At 35.4% G+C, this 25,115-nt stretch overlaps 1 protein-coding gene across 1 annotated transcript; it reads right to left on the bottom strand.

Annotated features, from left to right (window-relative positions):
* Positions 1 to 2,988: 2,988 nt before the first annotated feature.
* On the bottom strand, positions 2,989 to 3,927 carry LOC120222538 (olfactory receptor 13C7-like). Its single transcript, XM_039220411.1, has one exon. It carries the CDS (start codon positions 3,925 to 3,927, stop codon positions 2,989 to 2,991), a length of 939 nt encoding a protein of 312 aa, XP_039076342.1.
* Between the last annotated feature and the right edge of the window lie 21,188 nt (positions 3,928 to 25,115).

Genomic DNA, 25,115 nt, shown 5'->3' with positions numbered 1-25,115 from the left:
CAAATAAGACAATGTAATATTGGTGCAAGGGTAAGAGGAATCTACCAGTGGAACAGAACAAGAGGCTGAAAGAGATCCAAACATAAATGGTCAATTAGTTTATTCAAAAGTGACACTGTAGTGCAGTGGGGAATGGAGCTTTTGATAAAGTCGTGTTGAGTCAAAGAGTGTGCACAGGGTAAAAAATAAATCTTGACTTTGGCTCATACTATGAACAAAAATTAATTCCAGATGGATTGTATCTCAGTGTGAAAGGTAAAAATGTTAAGTTTTTAAGAAAATAAGGTAAGAGGTTTAGACTTATCAAGATATTTTCCTCTGGATAAAAATAAGATAGACAAATGAATAAAATTATGAATCTTTTAAGAGGGATAGAGATCAGGTAAGTCAATGTTGAACAGGTGACCAAACCATTCTTTACTACATCAGTCTTACATTGCTACAATGATACAGTGTAATAAACAATCAAGAAATCTCAGTAACATACCAAAATAAACATTTATTAAAGCCTACTTGGGTTCTGACAACCTGAACTAGGCCTCTCTTTATGCTGACATTTTACTTATTCCATCAGGCCCCCAAATATCCTGCTAGGCAGAAGAAGCAGGGATTCCCTCCTGAATTCTGTTGGGTTGTTGGAATCTTTGCTGGGTGGCCCTTGAGCAGAACCGCTCCCCTAATCCAGCTCAGGCGGTGGCACTGTACCAGGCAGCTCACCTGTATTATGTATAAATAGATGTTAGGTTATCACATAAAAAAATAAAACTATAACTATTATTCACTAGCAATTTCAAGGGGATTTTTTGAAAGGAAGTATTTAAAATGAGACTATTGCTTCTGAAAGAGTAAAATTGTCAGTATTCCTTAAGAAGGGTTTGTACAATTGATATATTTTTCCCCAGCAATTGCTCATTACAGAATAATTATACACTGATATGATTTTTGCCTTACCCAGCCCAAATGACCTCTTCGGTATACTATTATTGTTTTATCTTCCCTTATATTTCCATATATTTAAAATTAGATGATATTTTACCCAAAGCTTTTGGATTTGTTGTTTAGTGAATAAAATGAACATAAATTCAAGTACTCTTTTTTTCCTGCACTATATCAAGTATTTGGAGTATATTTTACTATTCTTTAAAAATGTTGGTGCACCTGGATGGTTCACTTGATTAAGTGTCTGACTTTTGTTCTAGGCTCAGGTCATGATCTCATGGTTTGTGGGATAGAGCCCCACGTCAGAATCTGTGCTGACAGTGCAAAGCCTGCTCAGGGAATCTTTCTCTATTTCTGCGCCTCCCCTGCTCCTCATCTCTCTATATAAACAAGCAAACAAACAAACATTTTAAAAGAAATGTTAATTCAGAGGTTAATTACTGACTACTGTTTTATTTTAAAGACATTTTAAAAAGTAATTTTTATTACATTATTTACTGATATATTTTGAGAGAGAGAGACAGAAGGAGAATGGGTGAGGCAGAGAGAGGAGAGAGAGAGAGAGAGAGAGAGAGAGAGATAGAGAGAGAGGAGAAAATCCCAAGCAGGCTCCACAATATCAGCATAGAACCAAAAATGGGGCTCAATTTATGAGCCGTGAGATCATGATCTGAGCTGAAACCAGGAGTTGCACACTTAACCGACAGAGCCAGTCAGGCACCCCATTCCTACTGTTTTAAATTTATTTGACATTCAACTTTATACAACAGTGAGTTCTTCCATTGGGGAGATTTCAGAATGAACAAATGATTATAGTATGTAAGGAAAATGGCCATAACATACAAAGTTTAGGACACCATAGAGGAGGGAATAACTAACCCAGTAAACTTTGGAAGGATTTGTAGAAGATGTAACACTTGAATTGTATTTAATAAGATTGCTAGGCTGTCACCATGGAAAAAGAAATGTGATGATGGGGATGGAGTGACATATGCTATTGTCTTTAGGTGTGCAAGAACATGATATAATTGGAGATGTAATAGTGAATGTAGCACAGTATGTGCAAACATGGGAGACACATGAGGCAGGAAAGAAGGGGAAATACGTACCTGAAAAATTAGGTTGGGGTCAGATCAAGTCCTTGGGCAGAGCAAAAATCAGTAATAAACAGACAAACAAAAAAACTCAAGTAGTTCTCTCGAAAGAGAACTGAAAAATATGTGTATTACTTGTTCAGTAGATATACATACAGATGATCCATACATTAAAATAGTTTGACTTAGGATATGTCGACTTTACAATAATGTGAAAATGATATGTATTCAGTAGAAACCATACTATAAAATTTGAATTGTGATCTTTTCGTGGGCTAGTAAGATGTGGTATGATACTCTTTTGTTGTGTTAGGCAATGACAGTGGCCCCAGCTTCCAGTCTGAACCATATGATCCTGAGAGTAAACAGCTGATACACTTACAACCATCCCGTACCCATATAACCATTCTGTTTTTCAGATTCAGTACAGTACTCAATAAGTTATATGAAATAGTCAACACTTTATCATCAATAGGCTTTGTATAGACGGTTTTAATCAATTAATTATAGGCTAATGTGAGTGTTCAGAGCATGTTCAAGGTAAGCTAGGCTAAATAAACTCTGATGTTCAGTATACTAGGTGTATTAAAAGTGTTTTTGACTTGTGTATTTTTAACTTTCAATGGGTTTATTAGGATATCACCCCATCACTTAAAGAAGATCTGTACTGAATTTTCTTATAAAAGCTTATTCTCATTTTTTTCTTATATCTCGAAGTTTACTGTCACTTCTTATACTGGTTGTCTTTACATTTTTATAACAGTCATTTTCATAAAAGATAAAGTTAGATTATTGTCTTGAAATTTCTTTCCAAATCCTAAATTCTGTGATTCTACCTACAATCTTTATTTCTTTTATTTGTTTATATGAAAAACTTTTGCCTCAAATCTATAAGCTCATTTTGTGCATGAACTCATATATATAAGTTTTTTACCCTTTTCTCAGGAACCAGTGTCTACTCATTAATTTTCTCATACCCTTTTCTCCAGAACCAGTGTCTATTCATCAATTTTCTCATATTCCTCAGGCTGTAGATGATAGGATTGAGCATGGGAGTGACTACTCCATAGAACAGAGCAATCAGTTTGTCAAAAGCAGAGTCTTTGGACTTTGGTTTTTTATATATGAAGAGGATTGTCCCATAAAACATTGTCACTACTGTTAAGTTGGCTGAGCAGGTAGAAAAGGCCTTTTTCCTTCCTTCTGCTGAATTTATTCTTAGTACAGTAGATAGGATGAAAATGTAGGAGATAGAAATTAACAATAATGGAGAAAACAAAAATATTACATTACCCAACATTATAGCAATCTCATTCAAGGAAATATCTGCACAAGCCAGCTTGACAAAGGCCAATATTTCACAAACAAAGTGGTTAATGACATTTTTCCCACAGAAGGGCAACCGTATTGCAAGGATAGTTTCTGTCAGTGAGTTGAGAAAGCCCAGTCCCCAGGAGAGAGCTGCCATCTGAATACAAAGTGCCTTGCTCATGATGATGGGGTATCTCAGAGGGTTACAGATGGCCACGTAACGGTCATATGCCATCACTGCTAGGAGTACGCACTCTGTGGACCCCATGGTATAGGAGACAGACATCTGAACAACACATCTAGTGAAGGAGATGGTTTTTTTCCGTGATAGAAAGTGTATCAACACTGAGGGAATAAAGGAGGTTGTGTAACAAATGTCTAGGAAGGAAAGATTCCCGAGGAAGAAGTACATGGGGGTATGGAGGCGGGGATCCAGGAGAGTGAGTAGGATCAAGGTTCTGTTCCCCAGCAGGATCACCAGGTACATCATCAAGCACATCACTAAAAGGAGTTTTTCCACTTTGGGGTACTCAGAAAGTCCCTGCAGAACGAACTCAATCTCCGTCCAATTCGTCCTGTCCATTTTATTTTGTTATACCTGGAATAATGCAGAAGAGAAAACTGCATATGAGCATAACACGTCAGTACACATTACCACGTGCGGTAAGAGATTTCTGGCAGAGGGGCACCAAGTGTGTCTGCACTATCAGGAGTGGTGCTAACAGCTGTGAGTTTAGCTTTTTCCCATTTCTCTTCTGGCTCTTAAGGGAAGAGATTAAAGATGTGCAATAATTACATTGACAGCTTATTAAAAATATAGGCTTTTGTATTCCATTTCCTGAGATTGTGATACACAGTTTCTGAGGTAGGAAAGAGCTATTTGGATCTTAACAAACATCTGTTATTTCCTGTTCTTTGGACCCACAGACCCCACCTTGAATACCCTCATTTTGGGGAGAGTATGCTTAATCTGTTAAAAATTACTACGTATTTGATTTTATTTCATGGCAGCTATTAACAATATTATTAGTTTAGGGTTTTTTACTTTACAAATATATTCACACATATTACTCATTTTTATCATCACTATGATAATCTGAGGAAAGTGAAATTAACAGAGGTAAAATGTATATAAAAACAGTGTGAGCAACTATTCCAATCAGCATTTTATGACCTTTTATCACCTGCCCCTTGTATTTATTTTTATTTTTTTAATGTTCATTTATTTTTGAGGGACAGAGAACACTACTAGCAGAGAAGTGCTCTCAGAGAGGAGCCGGAGGATTCAAAGTGGGCTTTGTGGTGACAGCAAAGAGCTAGATTGGGGTCTCAAACACACAACTTCAAGATCATGACCTGATCTGAACTCACAAACTTAATCAACTGAGGCACCCAGGCATCTCTCACCTGCTCTTTTTTGAAAAAATCTCTTGCCCTTTCCAAATTATGTGAATTGTCTAAGGAGTGGGAATCAAACATCTGTTTAAATAATGTTCTCCAGATGATCCTAATATTCAGTGTGATAGAAAACCACATGTCTAGTGGAATGTCTCCAAATTTTAGTATACAGACAAATCACATAGGATAATCTTTGTAAAGGATTCTAAATCAGTGGATCCAAACTGGATTCTAAGATCTGAATTTATTAACATGTTCACAGTACTGCTGCTGCTGCTGCTGCTGTTGCTGCTGCTGCTGCTGCTGTCTGCAGAACTCGCATGAGTCACAAGGCCTTTTAGATCATTTTTCTCCAATGCTATTACTGAGTGTCACTAGCACCTCCTCTGTATTTTGGACTGTAATTGATAGTAGACAATGCAAAACTGAACATTCTGTGAGACTCAGAGTTGAGACATCTGTGTGACTGTATTGAAATCAGTTTTGTGTTTTTTAGACTTTAGATATACAAGCAATGAAATTTCAAACAGAAGCACCTACGTTTTGTTTTTGTTTTTGTTTTTTTTTGGGGGGGTCCATATTAAAGTCCTTTCTCTTCCATTTGTTGTATTTGCAATTAGGGTCAATATTTTCCAAAAAAGGAATTTGAGGTCAGCTCAAGCATCTGAGTTGTGCATCATAGAGCATGGAACAAATAACTTTAATCTGAAAAATATTTGAAGAGTAGATATTCATAGCTGACCTTTTTATAGGAAATAAATCAAAGAACATAATTTTGAAAACCGTTTCATTCTCAAGGTATTCTACCTAACTACAAACATCTGTAGAGGAAAAGAGTTGATCCAATGGATGAACTTCTAGTTAGTGTTTTTCTAAATGTTTATTTGTTTATTTTGAGTGGGGGGAGTGAGTGAGCAAGGAGCAGAGAGAGGGAGAGAGAGTGAATCTGAAGCACCCTCTACACTATTAGCACAGAGCCTGACGTGGGTCTTCATCTCATGAACTGTGAGATAATGACCTGAGCCAAAACCAAGAGTTTGAGTCTCAGCTGACTGAGTCCCCCAGGTGCCCTTCTAGTTAGTGTTTTATAAACAAGGCTGTGTGGGGCATCTGAGTGTCTCAGTTGTGTTCTACTCTTGGTTTCAGCTCCAGACATGATCTCACAATTCATGGGATGGAGCCCTGTGTCAGTCTTTGTGCTGACAGTGCAGAGCCTGCTTGGGATTCTCTCTCTCCTCTCTCTCTGCCTCTCTCCCCACCCTGTCTCTCTCTCAAAATAAATATAAATTTAGAAAATTAAACAAGGCTGTTTTTCTGATATAGCCTCTGCCATTTCTCTGATAATCATTTGCCAACAAGTTATACTGCTTTCTGTAACAACTCCAGTTTACAATGGTGAAACATATTAATCAGCATAACACAATATTTGTATGTTTATTGGCTGTGGAAAGGAAGTTCTCACCCAATTCAAGCTGTACCATACTTTGCAAAGAGGGTGTGAATGGTTGGGTAGGCCAGGATATATTTCTATTTGGTATCAAGAGTGGAATGCGATTGACCGTAGATGCATATATCACGCTACTTTGAATCTGAAAATAAAATTTTGATAGAGGCTTTGAAGGAGCATCAGTTGGAGCAACAGATCTGGGATCTGTTGTTTCAGGGAAGATGTGAATCAGGTCAAATACCCTCTCTTCTTTTCTAGGAACATCTCCTAAAAGTTGATTCCATTTGGAAATTACTTGTAGCAAATAGTGATGGTGTGCATCTGATATCCTGACAGTTCAGAGATAGGTGGTGTAAAAAATTTTTCACTTGCAAACATTTATAAAGAGAAACCACCAATCTGGTTTAATGCTTTCAAATGGGAGTAGGAGAAGGATAACAGATAGTATAGAGGAAATTACTTTCATTACTCTTATAATGCTAGTGTAACTTTTAAGAAGCAATGGATAAACACTCTAGTTTAACAGCATTGTGACAATACTTTTCTTCATTTTAGCTTATTCACTAAAATATTTTCCTGGGAACACAGAAATGAATAAATTTTAAGATTCTTGATAGTTTTCAATAAATCATTTTCCATGCAAACTGCATATTAGATAATTCCATTTTTACTAAAACTTTTCCTTATGGATACTATTTTTGGGAACAGATTTTCCTTTTTAACTCTTGCCAGGGGAATTGTACAATAACAAATTTTTGTACACTAATTTGATCCACTTATTAATATAACATTTGTGTTGAATTGGTATTAGAATTAAAATGATGTTAAATTATATTAAAATAATTGAGTGAAACAGAAAGAAAACAACAGCTTTTTATTTTTTTTCAAAACTAAAACCTAAATGAAGATAGCATAAGACAGAAAGATTGGAAAGAAGTACCAAAAACATTAATGGTTACCTTAGAGACCTTTCTTCTACTTTTCTGAATTACACTTATTTTTAAAATAGGTATACATAAAGAAAGCATATTATTAAAAAAGGGAAAAACACTAAAGCAGGTGTCCAGTTATTTTAGGAAGACTAACTCAGAATAAAGAATGTTAAAGAAATTTAGGAAAGGTATTATCTTAAGTGTCTAGAAACTATACATTGAAGCTGAGCTGTACTGGTGTGTCCTATCTAATTATTGATAGAACCCCACTGTTTCTGGTGGACTGAGAGCATTTATAGTCCTTACTCTCAACAGCTTCCAAATAACAGTGTTTTTTTTTTTTTCATTTGTTTTAAAGAGGGACACCAAGATAAGGGACTTGAGTTCTTGACTTAATCATATGTTATCAAAAGAGAATGTATTGATAACTGGCATAGAATTATCATTTAGATTATGACATTCCTATTGAAAAGAATCTGAATTGGCCTGGATCCTAGCCAACCTCTAATCTCCCTCTCCCAAACCCTGGTGTTTTATAAGAATTAACCATTCTGTGGTTCAATGCCCTGGGGCTTCATCTGGACACTGTATTAGTGTTGTAATAGAGCTACGGAAAGTGTGTGACTTTTTTCCAAGCCAGAAGTCAAGCTCTATAACTTTCTGGAAGGAAACTGTCCTACTTTCTATAATTTTTTTCATTTTGTTTTATTGACTTAGCTGCTTAAAGATCTAATAGTTAAAGTACTAAGACTTTTCAATAAAAAACACATACTATCTGCACTCCAATTCTTACTAGAAAAAATAATCCTATCATCCTCTCCCGTTCTAAAGATATCAAGACAATTGATACTGTACAAAAATGAATGGACCTGCTAACTCTCAATTTATAGATTTTATAAACTCTAATCTTCAATTAATATGTCACAAGGAAAGATGTATTCTTTTGGATTTCAAAGAGAAGAGAAATTGGCATGTGATGCCAATTTACGTAAGGGGCATCTAGGTGGCTCAGTCAGTTGAGCATCTGACTTCAGCTCAGGTCATGATCTCGCAGTCTGTGTTCTGGAGCCCTGTGTTGTGCTCTGTGCTGACAGCTCAGACTAGAACCTGCTTGGTATTCTGGTCTCCTCTCTCTGCCCCTCCCCTGCTTGCACTCTCTTTTTCTCTCTCTGTCTCAAAAATAAATAAACACATAAAAAATAAAGTTTTTATTTAAATTCCAGTTAGTTAACATACAGTGTAACATCAGTTTTGGGTGTACAATTTAGTGATTCAGTACTTCCGTACAAAACCCGTTTTTCAATATCTTATAGTTGGTAAATACCAGAACTATGATTTAAAACCTTATCTTTATGCTAGCCCATTTTTAGCACTATACTGCATTTACTTATTGATAACAATTTCTTATGAAACCACTATTTAATATGATGCACTCGACTTTCAAGCATCCAACTGATAAAAATACATATAAAAATATATTGGAATCTTTGGAAAGCACTGAAGACATGTCTTCCACTTATGAAGACACTATCCACAATCATGAATTAATATGAAAAATAAACAGCCAAAAACTCCTTTCTAATTGTCAAGTGTAGACAATTAAGGCCTAGAGTGATAGAATTGATTTGTTATATAAATGAGAAACAGAAAAAAATATTTCTTCTTTTGCCTTGCACTCCTACAGCTCAAATTAACACTTATAATTACTTCAGCCCCCTGTTACCCATGTTTTGTTTCTAATTCTGTTTTTACCATAGACTCCTTTAATTACAAGTTTCCTCAAACCCTTATTGAGCAAATTTATGTGTGATTAATATATAAATTATTGTGGGATTTTTTTCTAGATAATTTTTACTTAAGATATTAGTAAGCTATATACTTGAATACAGTAGCTTTTCACCTATTATTTTTATAAGGGTCTGTTGCATTACAAGCAGCTCTATCTTCCTCACTCGTCTCTACTCTATGTTATTTTGGGATTTTTAAAGAAATTTAAGTCATATCCTGCTCTTAAAGATGATGCTTGGGTTTATTTTTTCCTTTACATATAAACACATATTTTCAAAATCCCACCGGTAACGATCACTTCAACAGCAAAAAATCCTTATATTTATTGTAGGATATTTTCCTTTGGAAATGACTTGAGTTGAAACTTTTCTCTATATCTTACCTCATGACTGTGTTTTAAAGTCATTCTCACCATTCCATTCTATTAAGTAATAGAAAACATCCCCAGGAACTTGAATTCCATTTGCATTTTTCAGATGAGACCAAAAGATTCTCACTTTGAAAGATGATTGTTCTCCTTCCTAAAAATAAATATGAGAAAGAATTGCTACAATCAGGCAATTCATCTGTACATGAATTTTCCTAAGAACATATCAAGGAAAGAAAACATATGAAAAATAAGGATCCATGATGCAACTCTGGTTTCCCAGGATTTGTCCTAAAGTTGATGCTTACTTGAGAGATTCAGCTTCTCTTGGAAGTTAATTTAGCACTTATTTTTACAAACTTCTTCAATCTCTTAAGACTATGAATCAGAAACAGGATTTTCTAGAGATGAAAGTCCCTGACTTATGCACATTCTAAAGACCCAGTTACCTTCACTGAAAGAGAATCTTCCCCAGCCATAGATTTCTTGGAGTATTCATTGTATATGGCTATATTTGGTGGCTTCTTCAGAAGCAGGGATTAGAATCAGAATACGCCCAAAATGTCTCAGAAGAATTAACATTTCCCCAAGAATTTGTTTTTCATTTTGTTCCACAGATAATACCAGTTCGATCCTAATAAACTCCTAAATCGTCATTTCACCTCTTTATTCTCTTTTTATTTTCATATTTTTGTTATTTCTAGACCACACAGTACACATTTTTCTTTATACCAGTATAATAACAGTATACATTTTAATCAGTTCTTGCCACTTTATAGCAATATTTTTGTGATTTTTCTCTGCAATATTACTTTTTTTTACATTTGAAGAATACTTAATTAAGTGGAATTACTATAATCTGGATACAATTTTAATAGTATTGGGAATTTTAATTTGTCTTAAATTTTATGAGATTTTGATGTAATGACCACTGATGTCTGTGTATTAGGCTATCTAGTCTGCTTTTCCTTCTACTGAAAATTCAGACCTTAAATTAAATCTCTAGAGATTAAGACTATAGAATGAAAGTGAGAGAATTGAGAGAATTTTTAGTGCATATGCAAAGTTATATTTCCAATCCAAAACTTAACATTTTATGTTGCTGCTGAAGTATTTGCACAGAAAATTTTTGTGTATTTTCTGGAACCACAAAGAGGGTTCTTTTCTGCTTGTATAAAACATTACATTTAGCTTTTCATTTTTGTGATTGTCAGTTAGATTGAACATTTCTTTTATGTTTATTTATTGCTTATTTTTTCTCTTTTGTTGTCCACAGCATGATTTGCTTAACTATCTTGGTATTTTGATAGCTTAACTCTTAATTAGTGTGAACACTTGATACATTAACATTTTCTTCTTTAAATTTTTTGCAAATATTTTTCCCTGTTGTGGTTTTCCTTCTTATTTTTGACTTCTTATTTTAATTTTAAGTGAGTTAAGATTTTCATATGGATTCCTAAAAAAATAAAATGAAATTTTCTTCTATGACTTGATTTTTCTTCTGTGTTATCCATATAACTATATTATGTTTAATACATGTAAAAGATTTCTTTTTTAAAAATATTAACTGATTTTTCCAAAATACTTAAAAATTTTTTTTTGGCATTTATTTATTTTTGAGAGACAGGGACAGAGTGCGAGCAGGGGAGGGGCAGAGAGAGAAGGAGACACAGAATCCAAAGCAGGCTTCAGGCTCTGAGCAAGCGTTCAGCACAGAGCCGGATGTGGGGCTGGAACCCACGAACTGTGAGATCATGACCTGAGTCGAAGTCGGAAACTTAACCGACTGAGCCACCCAGGCGCCCCCCAAAATACTTTATTAAAAATGTGTCATACACTTCCCTTACTTATTCATTCACTAAGTATTTACTGAGCACCTGTTATGGACCTGGCACTACGGCAACACTGAGATAAACTTGGACAAAGCTGACAGAAAAAATACAGGTTCAGAAATAGAGATGCAGACATTTCAAAGATAAACATTATAAGCATATTATAATCCTAAAGTTTCTACCTTATCTGTAATTTACATCTTCTTATGCTTAACAATATATCATAAGCAGTTTTTCATATATCATTAAATGTTTGGGTACCATATGTTTTATAGTGGCTACATAGTAATCTATTATATTTACCTTTCAAGATTTACTTAATCTGTTCTCCAATAATGGGCATTTGTCTTGGTTTTATTTTTTACTATTATAAACAGTGCTGCAATAATAATTGTAGCATTCCAAAAGAAATGCTTATATTTTATTTATTTTTAGATTAATCTCAATAACTTTCATGGTGAATTATGAATAATGAATTATGAAAGGGGAGGTAAAGATAATTAAATGCATACTCCAATACAATCATTCTAGTGAAACAGTAAAATTCATTTAGAATTGGATCATAGATCTGGAATTCATCTTTACATTAATTGAGTTCTAAGCCATATATGACAAAAGCACATGTACAATATGGTTGATGTTCATCTTACTTCTACTTCCAAACTTAGTGATGGTTAGAGCACTTTATGAGGTCACACAGGTTATTTTGAGGCAGTTCTCATCATCAGAAAGTTCTTAACATTTAACCGTATATGTAAGTCTATGTAATCAACTCTCATCTTCTCTAATGGAACAACAAAAAGTATATACTTCTTTTTCATGACAGCTTTTCAAGTTTTTTTAGATTGCTATGATCTTTTTCTCTTTATTGAAGTATAATTGACATACAAAATTATTTTCAGGCAAAAAACCCATAAATACTTGAATCTTTTTGTTGAAGTATAATTGACGTACAACATTTATTTTCAGGAAAAAAAAACCCATAATTATTTGACATGTGCCTATAATGCAAAATGATCACCACAATACATATAGTTACTAGCTCTCATCATACAAAGTTAGTTTTTTTTTCCTTGTGAAGGGTACTTTTAAGATTTACTTAGCAACTTTCAAAATTTCAGTATAATGTTATTGGCTGTAGCCACCATACCGTACATTACATCTCCATGACTTATATATTTTATAACTTGAATTTTGTTCCTCTTTATCTCCACCTATTTCACCCCTTCTCCCCAGCCCTCTGGCACCCATCAATCTGCTTTCTGTATCTATGAACTTTGTTTTGTTTGTTCATTTTTTTTGTTTTGTTTTGGACTCCACATAGAAGTGAAATTATGCAGTATTTGTCTTTCTTTATCTGATTTATTTCACTTAGCATAAAACCCTTAATGTCCATTCATGCTGTCACAAATGGCAAAATTTCATTTTTTATGACTTATTAGTATACCATTGTGTGTGTGTGTGTGTGTGTGTGTGTGTATCTTTACCCATTCTATTATTGATATAGCAGGTTGGCTGTTGTAAATAATGCTTCACTTAACCTACAGGTGCATATATCTTTGTAAATTAGAGGTTTTGTTTTCTTTGGATAGATACCCAGAAGTGGAATTGCTGGATCATATATATGGTAGTTATACTAATTTTTTGAGGAACTTTCATACTGTTTGCCATAGTGACTGCACCACCTGTGCACAAGATTTCCTTCTCTCCATATCCACCTAACACTTATCATTTCTCGTCCTTTTGATGATAGCCATTCTCACAGGTGTAAGATAATATCTCATTGTGGTTTTGACTTACATTTTTCTGATGATTAGTGATGTTGAGAATTTTTTATGTACCTGTTGGCTATCTGTATGTCTTCCTTGGAAAAATGTCTGTTCAAGTCCTCTGACCATTTTTTATTAGGTTGTTATCTTGATATTGAGTTGTATGAGTTTTAAAAAATATTTAGATGTTAATTCCATATTGGATGTATCATTTATTGGATATATTGGAGAAGCAAATATCTTCTCACATTCAGTAGGTTGCCTTTTCATTTTGTTGATGGTTTTCTTCACTGTGCAGAAGCTTTTTATTTTGATGTAGTCCAATTTATTTAATTTTGCTTTTGTTGCCATTTCCTTTGGAGTCAGATTTTAAAAAAATATATCACCAAGATCAATGTCAGGGAGCTTACTGTCCATTTTTGCTTCTAGGAGTTTCACGATTTCTGGCCTTACACTCAAGTCTTTAATCCATTTGAATAGATTTTTGTGTATGGTGTAATATAGTGGTCTAGTTTTATTCTTTTGCATTTAGCTTTCTAATTTTCCCAATACCATTTATTAAAGGGACTATCCTTTCCCCATTGTGTATTCTTGCCACCTTTGTTGTGAACTAATTGATCATATATGTGTGGGTTTATTTTTGGGCTTCCTATTCTTGTTGCATTGATCTGTGTGCCTGTTTTTATGCCAATAACATAGTGCTTTGGTTACTATAGCTTAGTAGTACAGTTTGAAATTAGAGAGAATGATGTCTCCACCTTTGTTCTTTTTTTAAGATTGCTTTGGTTATTCAGAATCTTTTGTGGTTCCATACAGATTTTACTATTATTTTTTCTATTGCTGTCAATTTCCCCCATTAGATCTCTTAATATTTGCTTTATATGTTTAGGCCTTTTTATATTGCATATATAGAAATTTACAAATGCTATATATTCTTGCTGCATTGACCCCATTATCATTACGTAATTTTTGTCTTTTACTAGTCTTTGTATTAAAAGTCTGTTTTATCTGGAATGCCTGGGTGGCTCAGTTGGTTGAGTGTCTGACTTTAGCTCAGGTCATGACTTCACAGTTTGTGAGTTTGAGCCCACTGGGCTCTGTGCTCAGAGCCTGGATCCTGCTTTGGATTCTTTGTCTCCTTTTCTCTCTTCCTCCCCTGCTCGCACTCTGTCTCTCTGTCTCTCTCTCAAAAATAAATAAAGATTAAAAAAATTAAGTCTATTTTCTCTGATATAAGTAGAGCTACCCTAGCTTTACACTGGTTTCCATTTGCATGAAACATCTTTTTCCATCCCTTCATTTTCAGTGTGTGTGTCATTATGTCTGAAATGATTATCTTATAGGCAGCATATAGACAGGTCTTGTTTATTTAACCATGCATCCAGTTTATGTATTTTGATTGAAGAATTTAACTTTACATTTAAATTATTTACATTTAATTTTTATGTATATATTCCTTGCCATTTTGTTAACCTTCTAGTTGTTTTGTAGCTCTTCTCTGTTCCTTTCTTCTCTTGTTTTCTTCCCTTTTGGTTTGATGATTTTCTATAGTGTGATTCTTAGAGTCCTTTCTCATTACTTTTGTGTCCTTTCTTTTCAGCTTAAATGAATCCCTGTATCATTTCTTGTTGGCCCAGTTTAGTGGTGATAAACTGCTTTGGCTTTTGTTTGTCTGGAAAGCTCTTTCTTTTTCCCTCAATTCTGAATGATAACCTTGATAGGTCGAGTATTCCTGATTGGATTTTTCTCTTCAGCACTTTGAATATACCATGCCTCTCCCTTCTGGCCTGGAAAGTTTCTGCTGAGAAATACACTGATAATCTAATAGGGATTCCCTTGTATGTAACAAGTTGTTTTTCTCTTCCTGCCTTTAAGATGTTGTCTTTATCTTTAAATCTTCACATTTAATTATGTGTTTTGGTGTGGGTCTCTTTGGATTTATGTTTGGAACTCTCTGGGCTTCCTGGATCTGGATGTCTGTTTCCTTCCTCAAGTTAGGGAAGTTTTCAGAATTATTTCTTCGAATATGTTTTATTCCTCCCTTCTCCTTTTGGTACCTCTGTAATGAGAATGTTATTCTGTTCAATGTTGACCCATATTCACTTCTTAGAACCCTTTTTCTTTTTGCTGCTCTTTTGAGGTAGTTCAACTTCCTTGTCTTCCAGATTACTAATTCCTTCTTCTGCTTTATCTAGTCTGTTGAAAATCTCTAGTGTATTTTTCAGTTCAGTTATTACATTCTTTAGCTCTATGACTTCTGTTTGGTGCTTTCTTAGATTTTCTGTCTCTTTGTTGACGTTCTTGTCATGTTCATCCATTCTTCTCCCGAGTTTATCATTATTTTTGAACTCTTTATCAGGTAAATTACTTATCTCTATTTCATTACAGTTTATTTCTGGGGTTTTATCTTGCTTTTTCATTTGGAACATATTCCTCTCCTCTTTTTGCTTGACTCTCTATGTTTGTTTCTATGGATTATGTGAAATATCTCTCCCAGTCTTAAAGGAGTGGACGTATATAGGAAATGAAACATTGTGTAACCTTGCCCTAGCTCTTGGTTGTCTCTCAAACTTTCGAGAATGTCTAAGTAGGCTCATTTATTCTCAATAAATTTATTCTTGATAGATATTCTTGTTGAGGGAATGCCAAGGTCTCTTAGTGTTCAGAGCGAAAGATCTCAGTCAGCTCCTAGTTTTAGGCTGATTTGAATCTAAACCCGCAAGTAGCACTACATACAGTACTATGGAACAAAAATTATAAACTCTGCTGACCTTCATACCAGGTGATCTGGAGGTGTCCACTTGGAGACAGTTTCCAGATAGGTACATGACTCCTTTCTAGGAGGTACTGGCAAGCTGCAGTGAAGCCAAGGAAGTATTCAAAGATGGAATTCTCTGGCCTATGTTACCTGAGAGTACTTCTGTAGCCTCTAGATGTGTAGTCATCCTGAAGCTTGCCCCTTAGTCTGAAGCTCCAGGACAAGTAAGTGGGCCTTTTTCACAAGAAGACTGGGAATTTGTTTTGGTATTCTGTCTGTGCAGTGCCCTGTTGGTGATAACCTGCCAAGACTGTCTTTCCAATTGTTTCAGGCCCATGGGGCCCAGAAATGCAATCCTTGCTGGCCACCAGAACCAGGCACAGAAAGGGTGTCCCTTCTGTGGGCTGTGTACATCCACTGGCTTTATTGGAGCTATAGGAGGAAGCATGGGAGAAGAATGCTTGGCATTCATCTCTGGCAGGGCCTTGGGCTGGCCCAGGGGCAGGGCCCACCCACCAGCACTAGCTGCATAGAGGGAGAGCACAAAAATTTCACCTGCAAGTACCAGTGCTAGCAAGGTAAAAGGGGAATCCAAAAATAGGCCTACTAGTACCATTGTTCCTGAGAGAATCCTAACAGGCTCCTGCCCCTCTGGCAGACACTTTAAGATTAGTAAATAAATCTCCTTCTCATATGGTCTAGGTGCTTTTCAAACTGCTGTATTTGTGCTGGGTCCTGGGGTGAGTGAGTCTGTGCATAAACTCTTTAAGAGTAGTATCAGTTCCCTATATGGCCCTATGGTTCCCCTGGATGTAAGCCCCACTGGTTTTCAAGGCCAGATGTTTTGGGGGATCATTTCTATGTTGCAGGTACCAAGAGTTAAGGTGCTTAATGTGAGGCACAAGCCTTTTGTTTCTCAGGAGGAAACTTCGTAATATCCGTTTTGATTGTGGGTCATACAGGGACAGGGTGCTGGTGAGGTTTTTGGTGAGACAGCATCTCTGTCTCTCCAATCTTGATTTAACCTTTTATTCTTTGTTGTGGAAAAGATATTCAGTTTTCAGTTTTCAGAGGGAGTTATTTCATATGTAGATACAGGTTTGTGGTGTCCATGGGAGGAGATGAGTTCAGGATCTTCCTATGCCACTATCTTGAGCTTCCTTCCTCTGAGTCTTTCTTGCAACAGGTTACATTTCCTTCTTCCTTCCTTCAGCTATTCCCCATGTGTTTGGTTAAAATAATTAAGAACATGTATTACTGAAGAGATTATTTTAGGATTATGAGGCTCTTCATTATAAATAAGGATCTCTCCAATGTATTGTACTCTGGTTACTGTTTTTGCCTGACTCTCCAGGAGCAAAGCATTTTCTGTCACTTAGGAGACAGAGAGTAAGGTGGTTGAGAACATTGTATTTTGGAGTGACAGTCCAATTTGTTAAGCACTACCTCAGTGACCTTAGCAAGGTCACTATACCGCTCTAGCTCTAGGTTCCATGTCTGTAAAATGAGGCACTTAAAAATTCCTACCTGATATTCCTACCTGAATTAATAAGACAATGCATTTGAAGAATTCAACATAGTTATGGGTGCATAGTTGGTACTCAATAAAAGTGTTTGCCATTTTAATTATGTTGAATATTTTAAATATAAATTTTGCTATTATAGAAGGTATTTTGCTCTGGAGTTGGACAAACGTGTTAGGACCTCAGTTTCCTGACCTGTAGTTTGTTGACATTGAGTAAGCTACTTGAGTTGTAAAACGAGTATTATATTGTAAGGCTGTTATATGATAAAAACTACATATCATGATTTTTTGGTATTTAAAAGACCCTCCACAGAAGACAGTTAACATTATTGCATTTGATTATGAGTTATTGAATCTTAGTATAGTTTCCCTAATGTTGATGCTGCAAATAATCATTCTCTGTTTTGGTAAATAAAACAGACATGTAATCATTCTGCTTCAATATGAAGCTATAAAAATCAATAGAGCATAAAAGTGAATCACTGCTACTAAAGAATGGAATCTATTTTTTGATGAGTTGGGGAAAATACAGATTGCCTGGTGAGACAACATTGTTTAACTTACTGAATTTGATTACACAAAATCTTGACAAGTGATTTCAGATTACTTCATCTAAATTAGAGGAGGTGTATTTTTCTTGTGAAGTGTATTCAAGTCAGTTCAACTCAACAAGCACATTGGCAGACCAAAAGGCTGTGGGAAACATAAGTATGGGTAATGTACATCTCACACAAGTCATGAGTTCCTGCTTAAAATGGCATTTCTGCCACAGTTCCTAATTGGCCTTTCAGCTTTCACTCTGTATTTCTTTAATATATTCTCCAGATATCATGTTGGATCTTCTTAAAATGTAATGCACATCAAACTACCACTCTGGTTATAGCTTAATATGCATTCTATTTGGATTTCTTTTCTGATTCATTGTTTCCTATGCCGTACTTATTAAATATTTTTAATGAGTATCATCTCTTGTCAGGGCTTAGTTTTACATTCATTCTCAGACTTTGAAATGACCACCACTGGATATATTGTGAGGACCACTTTCTAGACAGTGAACTTTGTCTCAAAAAGACAGAAGATATTCCAATCTGACTACACATTCTCGACTTTCACATGCAGCACAGTTTCCTGTAAAAAGTAATGTAAGACATTTGGAAGAAGTAGGGCTCATACTTTCAAGAGTCAGGGCTGTCATTCTCATGCTCATATTTGAGTGCTCCGTTGCAGCCAGGTAGCACATTTTATTCCTTCTGGAGCTTTATGTGGTGTGGGAGTGGGTGAGAGCAGGGTATGACAGGAGCACAAGACTTATCAGGTGAGCATGGCCAATTCTCTTCTCACTGCAGATTGCTGTGTCCAGTGCTACCAGATACCAAAGGGACAGATACTGATAAATTTTTATTTGTTGGGTGCTAGGTAGTATTAATACAATTGTGTTATATTCAGTACAAATATTCTGTCAGTGGGTGATCTCATGGATATCTATCTTATAGCTACTCTTAAAAAGCTTGGGCATTCCGAGGCACCTGAGTGGCTCAGTCGGTTGGGTGGCAGGCTTCGTCTCAGGTCATAATCTCTTGGTTCTTGGGTTCGAGCCCCGCCTCTGGCTCTGTGCTAACAGCTAGCTCAGAGCCTGGAGCCTGTTTCAGATTCTGTGTCTCCCTCTCTCTCTGACCCTCCCCTTCTCATGCTGTCTCTCTCTCTCTCAGAAATAAATAAAATGTTAAAAATATTTTTAAAAAAACAACCCTGGGCATTCTGCATATTAAAATTTTTTTTGAAAAAATTTTTAATGTTTATTTTAGAGACAGAGAGACAGAGCTTGAGCGGGGGAGGAACAGAGAGAGAGAGGGAATCACAGAATCTGAAGCAGGCTCCAGGCTCCGAACTGATAGCACAGAGCCTGACGTGGGGCTCAAACCCATGGATCACGAGTCATGACCTGAGCCAAAGTTGGCCGCCCAACTGACTGAGCCACCCAGGTGCCCCTATTAAAATTTCTATAAAAGATGTTCACATATCTAGTTGCAGATGAACTAGTATGTTGTTATATCCCACAAAAGAACCCTAGAGGAACAGCTTGCTCTTTGGGGGTATCATGATTGTTCCTCAGCGATTCTGAATTGATGTGATGAGCAGCCTTGTCACAAAGGTGTGCTGATTAGTATGGTTTTTTATTTATCATTCTTTGTTTATTTGCCATTTATAATCTTACTGATTCTGAGCTGAGCAATTCTGCCATATTTAAATGTCATTATAGATTATATAAATTTTGACTTAGAAAAAAGTCTTAATACTTACTGAATCCTACTTTAGGTGCTTCAAGATTCTCCATTATAGTGCTCTGCCCCATGGTTGTCCTAGATTTATGTGACTATTGGAGAAGTACTCCTTGTTTCAAAAGTTAGATCATTCTATTTTCAAAAATCTAATAAAATTTTAAAATCATAACATTAATAATATGGGCCCTTAATTAATATCCCAGGACAAAAATGAACTATCTGCATGATATCATGAGAGTCACAAACTCAAATATTTTCACTGTTTTGCAATGATTGTACTTGAGTAAAACAATCTGGATCTAAGGTGATATGGAGGAGTGAAGACTGTGGCAAATCTCTTTAATTGTATGTGATTAAACAAAATGCATCTGCTTTAATATCCCTTTCCCATTAGAAGTTTATCACTTCTGATTCTCTACTCAATGCTTTTATTAGAATATGTATTCTTTACCTTGTCTAATTATGTTTTATTAATAACTTGTTGATAGCAGTGCAAAAAGAACTGCTTTCTCTTCATGGAATAAAATGACTCCACTTTTAGAATTTTCCACATGATGATCTCATATACTCTTTTCTTTATTGTTTGGTTATAACTAAAGAGGAGAAATGGATCTCCTAGGAACAGTCCCAAATTCCCTCCAGAAAACTTGTGGACAGAAGAGTGTTGTTAAAAAGTTACAAGCTTACTTTAACAAGCTTGACTTTAGACTGTTGCAAACACATGGGATACCATCCTTGTGTAATCTATTTGTACCTTGATGTAAGATAGAAGTAGGTCAGTCAACTTTTAATGATGTCCTCTGAGATGTAGTTTCTTGCTAAGGTGTAAATATCAGACTGTGTTTTATGCTCCCATGGGAAGAGATTACCAGGCTATGGGATAACAAGTAAAACAGAAACAATGTCTTCCTAGGTCGATTGGCCTCCTTGGAACCCCCATGTTTTACATAATTAGAGGTCATATATTGCTGGAAATTGTGTCATTTGTGTATTTTCTAAAGAGATAGATATGAAGGTCTTCTGGCAGCCAGAAACACTGAGATACATGATGGAGTGATGAGAAATGTATAAAATCTGTAGTCTGTTTAGCTGTGCTCTAATTCCCACTGTGCCACTTCTGAGCTGTATGACCTAGGGAATTTGTACAATTTTTCTTGAACTACACATTCCTGGTTATAGTTGAACCTCTCCCTATTGCTCTGGCTCCTTGGTTTTTCAAACTGAGACCCATTTTCTAGATTGAGAGAAGTTCTATAAAATGTGGGTGAATAGGCTGGTACATTTAATCTTTACAACAAATGAGAAAACTGAAGTTCAGAGAAGTTAAACTACTTGCATAGGCCAAAAGATTCATAGGGTAGAATGTAGAGGTGAGATTCCAAGCTAAGTAGTTTGCTTATTCAGTATTCTCTCTATTAGTTTTCTGTCTCTCTTGATAAACTAAAAATTCTTGCATCCTAAAAACTCATCTTCCCTAAAGTGCATCACACTGAAAACTCACGGCCCTAGGTTTATTTAGCGCTTTTCTGGTTGGTTAATACACTTGGTTCCTGGTGATATCATCCGTTACCCATTGATTATAGAGATCAATGAGTCTTTAAGAAGGATGATGCAATACTGGGCTCAAGACAAAGTCAAAATATTATCCACTCTTATTCATTGGCTTTGGCACAATCATCGAAGGCTTGATCACCATAACCTGCTGAATTCACCTATATATACAGTTAACAGCTTTGGGGGGAAATTCTAAGGTTAAATCCAATTAGGATATTTTACCTTTCTTGCTCTCTAATATTCTTTTTTTTTTAAATTTTTTTCTTAATGTTTTATTTATTTCTAGGAGAGAGAGAGAGACAGCTTGAGCAGGGGAGGGTCAGAGAGAGAGGGTGTCACAGACTGAAACAGGCTCCAGGCTCTGAGCTGGCAGTCAGCACAGAGCCCGACGCGGGGCTCGAACCCATGAACCTCGAGATCATGACCTAAGCGAAAGTTGGACGCTTAACCGACTAAGCCACCCAGGCGCCCCTTTGCTCTCTAATATTCTTGGAATTAATTTTCCTGATTCAGAATCAACTGGGCTTCAAGATATTTCACTTCTGACTAGTAGGCAATAGAGGAAATATATATCTTTATAGTCAAGACTATGGTTTGAAAACTAGTTTTCCTACGTAGCATTTGTATAATTTTAATTTCTATGTGTCTTAGTCTCTTCATCTATTAATTAAGAGCAAGGAGATATATCTTTCAAAATTATTGTGAAGATTTAGTAAGAAATAATAAACTGTGGATATATAGCACAATGCTTTGTGCATTGACTTTGCATTCAAATTGTTTAGATAGTTCCATATCCTTATCTTCCTTTTTTTTGGTTTCCTTCTTTCTCTAGCCAAGTTTCCTATAAGAATTTAAGTATAAACCTTTCCCTCAAAAAACTGCTCATTCTATATCTGATAAATTTTATTTTATTTTATTGTTTTAAGCATTTGGTTCTCTTCTCTTTTAAAATTTAATACCAATATAGTTAACATACAATGTTATGTTAATTTAAGGTGTACAATACACTGAATAATATAGATATACAGATATATAGATCTTCTTTATCCATTTATTAGTCGATATAGATTTGGGTTCTTTCTAGAATATCAACTGTTCAATATAATTTCTTTGAAATTTGTTAATTCTTATTTTTGGTCTAATAAAATATCAAATTTTATATATGTTCTATATGTGCTTTAGAAGAATGTGTATGCCATTATAGTTGGCTTCTTACGCTTGTTAATTGTTTTGTTCAAAGGAAAGACTTCTCCCATTCTGGTTATGGTTGCAGATATTTCTATATTTCTGGATCTAATATTTCTCTTCTGTACAGTTGGAGAAATATTAGATCATTCAAGACTTACCCTGAGGATCCAGTAGTATGATGTTGATAAACTATTTGGAAACTATATGTATGAAATTTCTTTCATTCTTATATTTTAATTTATGCATTAATTTAATAAGTTTATAGGAATAGTGTACTATGTGCCAGGCATAAAGCTTAGGTGGGTGCTAGGTGTGCATTGGTGAAAAATTATACATTTCTTTTTCTCAAAGTTCTAAGTTTATCCTTTCTCACAGGTATCTTAGGGTTGGTGAACCACTCAACATTCTCCTTTCATATGAATATATGACTTTTGCTATGTTATTTTAGACTATACTAAAGAGTCTTTCCTAATAATCTACATTTTAGAAACAAGAAAGCAACTGCAGAAGAAATACAAATGTCTTGCCCAGTACTTTCTGTTATTCGTGTATGGGAATCATAGCCTGACTAAGTACACTGTTTATGCTCCATCTAATTCACTATATTTCTCAAACAGAGAATTGCATATTTTACTGCTCTTAAAGATACCTAGAGGGGCGCCTGGGTGGCTCAGTCGGTTAAGCGTCCGACTTCGGCTCAGGTCCTGATCACATGGTTCGTGGGTTCGAGCCCCGCATCCAGCTCTGTGCTGACAGCTAGCTCAGAGCCTGGAGCCTGCTTCAGATTCTGTATCTTCCTCTCTCTCTGACCGTCCCCTCCTCACACTGTCTCCCTCCCTCTCTCTCTCTCTCAGAAAATAAATAAAACACTAAAAAAAAAAAAAAAGATCTCAAGTGAGAACATTAAAGATACCTAGACAGACTGAACACTTGACATGAATATTCATTTACCAGAAGTAAAAGCTGAGTGACAGACTCAAACCTCTGAGGAGGTGGCACTGGTAGGTTGCTGATTCTGGGTTGTAGAGAAGAAAGAAAAACTGAAACTAACACTGGAAGCAGCTAAGGAGCTGCCATTGTCATGGTAAAGCACCCTATCTAGAGTGATGTGACAGCAACAAGAAACAAGTTGGGAAGCTCAAGGCCCTTAACATCAGCCAGCCTCTCATTCTCCAGTAACTTTAGCAAGAATTTCACAGATGCTAGCTAGCAGGAGCTCCAGGATGGCTCTCAGTTAAGCATCAGACTCTGGAGGTCAGCCCAGGTCTTGATCTCAGGGTTGTGAGTTCAAGCTCTGCATTGGGCTCCATGCTCAGTGTGGAGCCTATTTAAAAAAAAAAAAAAAAAAAAAGCTAGCAGAGAAGGAAGTGGTTTTTGTGACCCAATCCTAATTCAGAAAACAGAGCATAGAAAAGCAGATTTAAAGTTGAGACAGTAGTTTAATTTAATAAAATTCCTCCATAAAAAATAAGGATGAAAACTTTGTACTTGATCAAAACTTTCTGACCTTATTAAAGTTCACTCAACACTAGTAATAATAAAACAACTAATGCTTATTGGATGTTTAGGATGCTCCAGGCACCTTTTAGCACTATGAATGAATTAAATCTTATGAAGTAACATTAATTACCCGTTAACAGGAAAAGAAGATATTATGGGCTTACTCTTAGAATTTAGAAGTAGTTATAGTCTTACTTTAGATTTGTGTTCTATATTTCAAATTCCAAAGACTCTTCAAAAGTCTAGATAAAAGGAGTGCTTTCTTCTATTGACATATCTCACTCAGTTGTTTCAAAGGAAATGGGACTTCTGTCCTCACACTGGCCCTGCCCCACATGGCTGCACTCTTCAGCCAATAGAAATCATCTCAATTTTGGGCCATCTTTTTCTTATCAACACAAAAACTTTATACCTTTTTAGTTTATTGAGCGACTTGACTCCTTTCCTTTTGCTACTTCTTATCTTTTTATGCAACTTTTGTTAATTACCAGGTCTGTCAGTTCTCCTACTCTTGGGAAATATGTGATCCAGTACAGAGTAGGAAAGAAGTTCTCATTGCAACTTGGGCTCTTGTCAAAGTCCAAAAGGAACTGTGCTACTACATCACCTCATTTTATTCTGCTAAAACTTATGGTGTATTACCAGGGGAAGCTTTTAGTTACTTTAGTCTTATTATACACCAAATTCAGAAAAGTTATGGTAGTTAGTTAACAAAACCTCTTATTCTTTTTGAATAGCCTTTGTTACCTCAGATATGACAGATATACATTCTTACTCTCACACAAGATACAGTTCATTTATTTATTAAAATAAATGACTATATTTATCAAACATCTGTTATATCCAGGGCTCTGTTCTGGTCTTTGGGATGCTGTAAGGTAATAAACAGACAAGTTCTTACTTTCAGTGAGCTTATATAGTGAACGTAGACAGTAGATATATGAATAAATTAAAAATGAATATATAATATGCCATGTACCAATTAATATTCCTTTTGCATAATTAATTAAAAGTGTACTTATTTTAGGTTACAGAATATTTTTAGTACACCTTTTTTTTTTAACTGAATGTTTACTTCTTTATTACATATTTCTATTTCAGTATTCTGTTTTTTTTAAGTTTTTACTTTAATTTCAGTTAACACAGTGTTTTATCAGTGTCAAGTGTTTTTAGTTCACCTTTTGTCTGTATTATTTTCTAGAGGTTTAAGAGTTACTATATTTTTCTGGGGCTTCCTAGGAGATTTTCACATTTTGCATTTCCATAATAGTATTGTTGAAACCACAAGCATGTTTTATTTCTGCAGTTAAAACAAAAAGCTAATAGTAACAACATCTACCAAAATATTTCTGTCTGATGATTTTGAATGTCACATGGTGAATTCATTTTCACATGGTTATGTTATTATTTTAAATTTTGTGTCTGCAGCAG

This window comes from Hyaena hyaena, unplaced genomic scaffold (assembly GCF_003009895.1).
Source record: "Hyaena hyaena isolate Hyena2069 unplaced genomic scaffold, ASM300989v1 scaffold_888, whole genome shotgun sequence".
Classification (NCBI taxonomy): Eukaryota; Metazoa; Chordata; class Mammalia; order Carnivora; family Hyaenidae; genus Hyaena; species Hyaena hyaena.
This window is presented reverse-complemented; position numbering and strand designations above follow the sequence as displayed.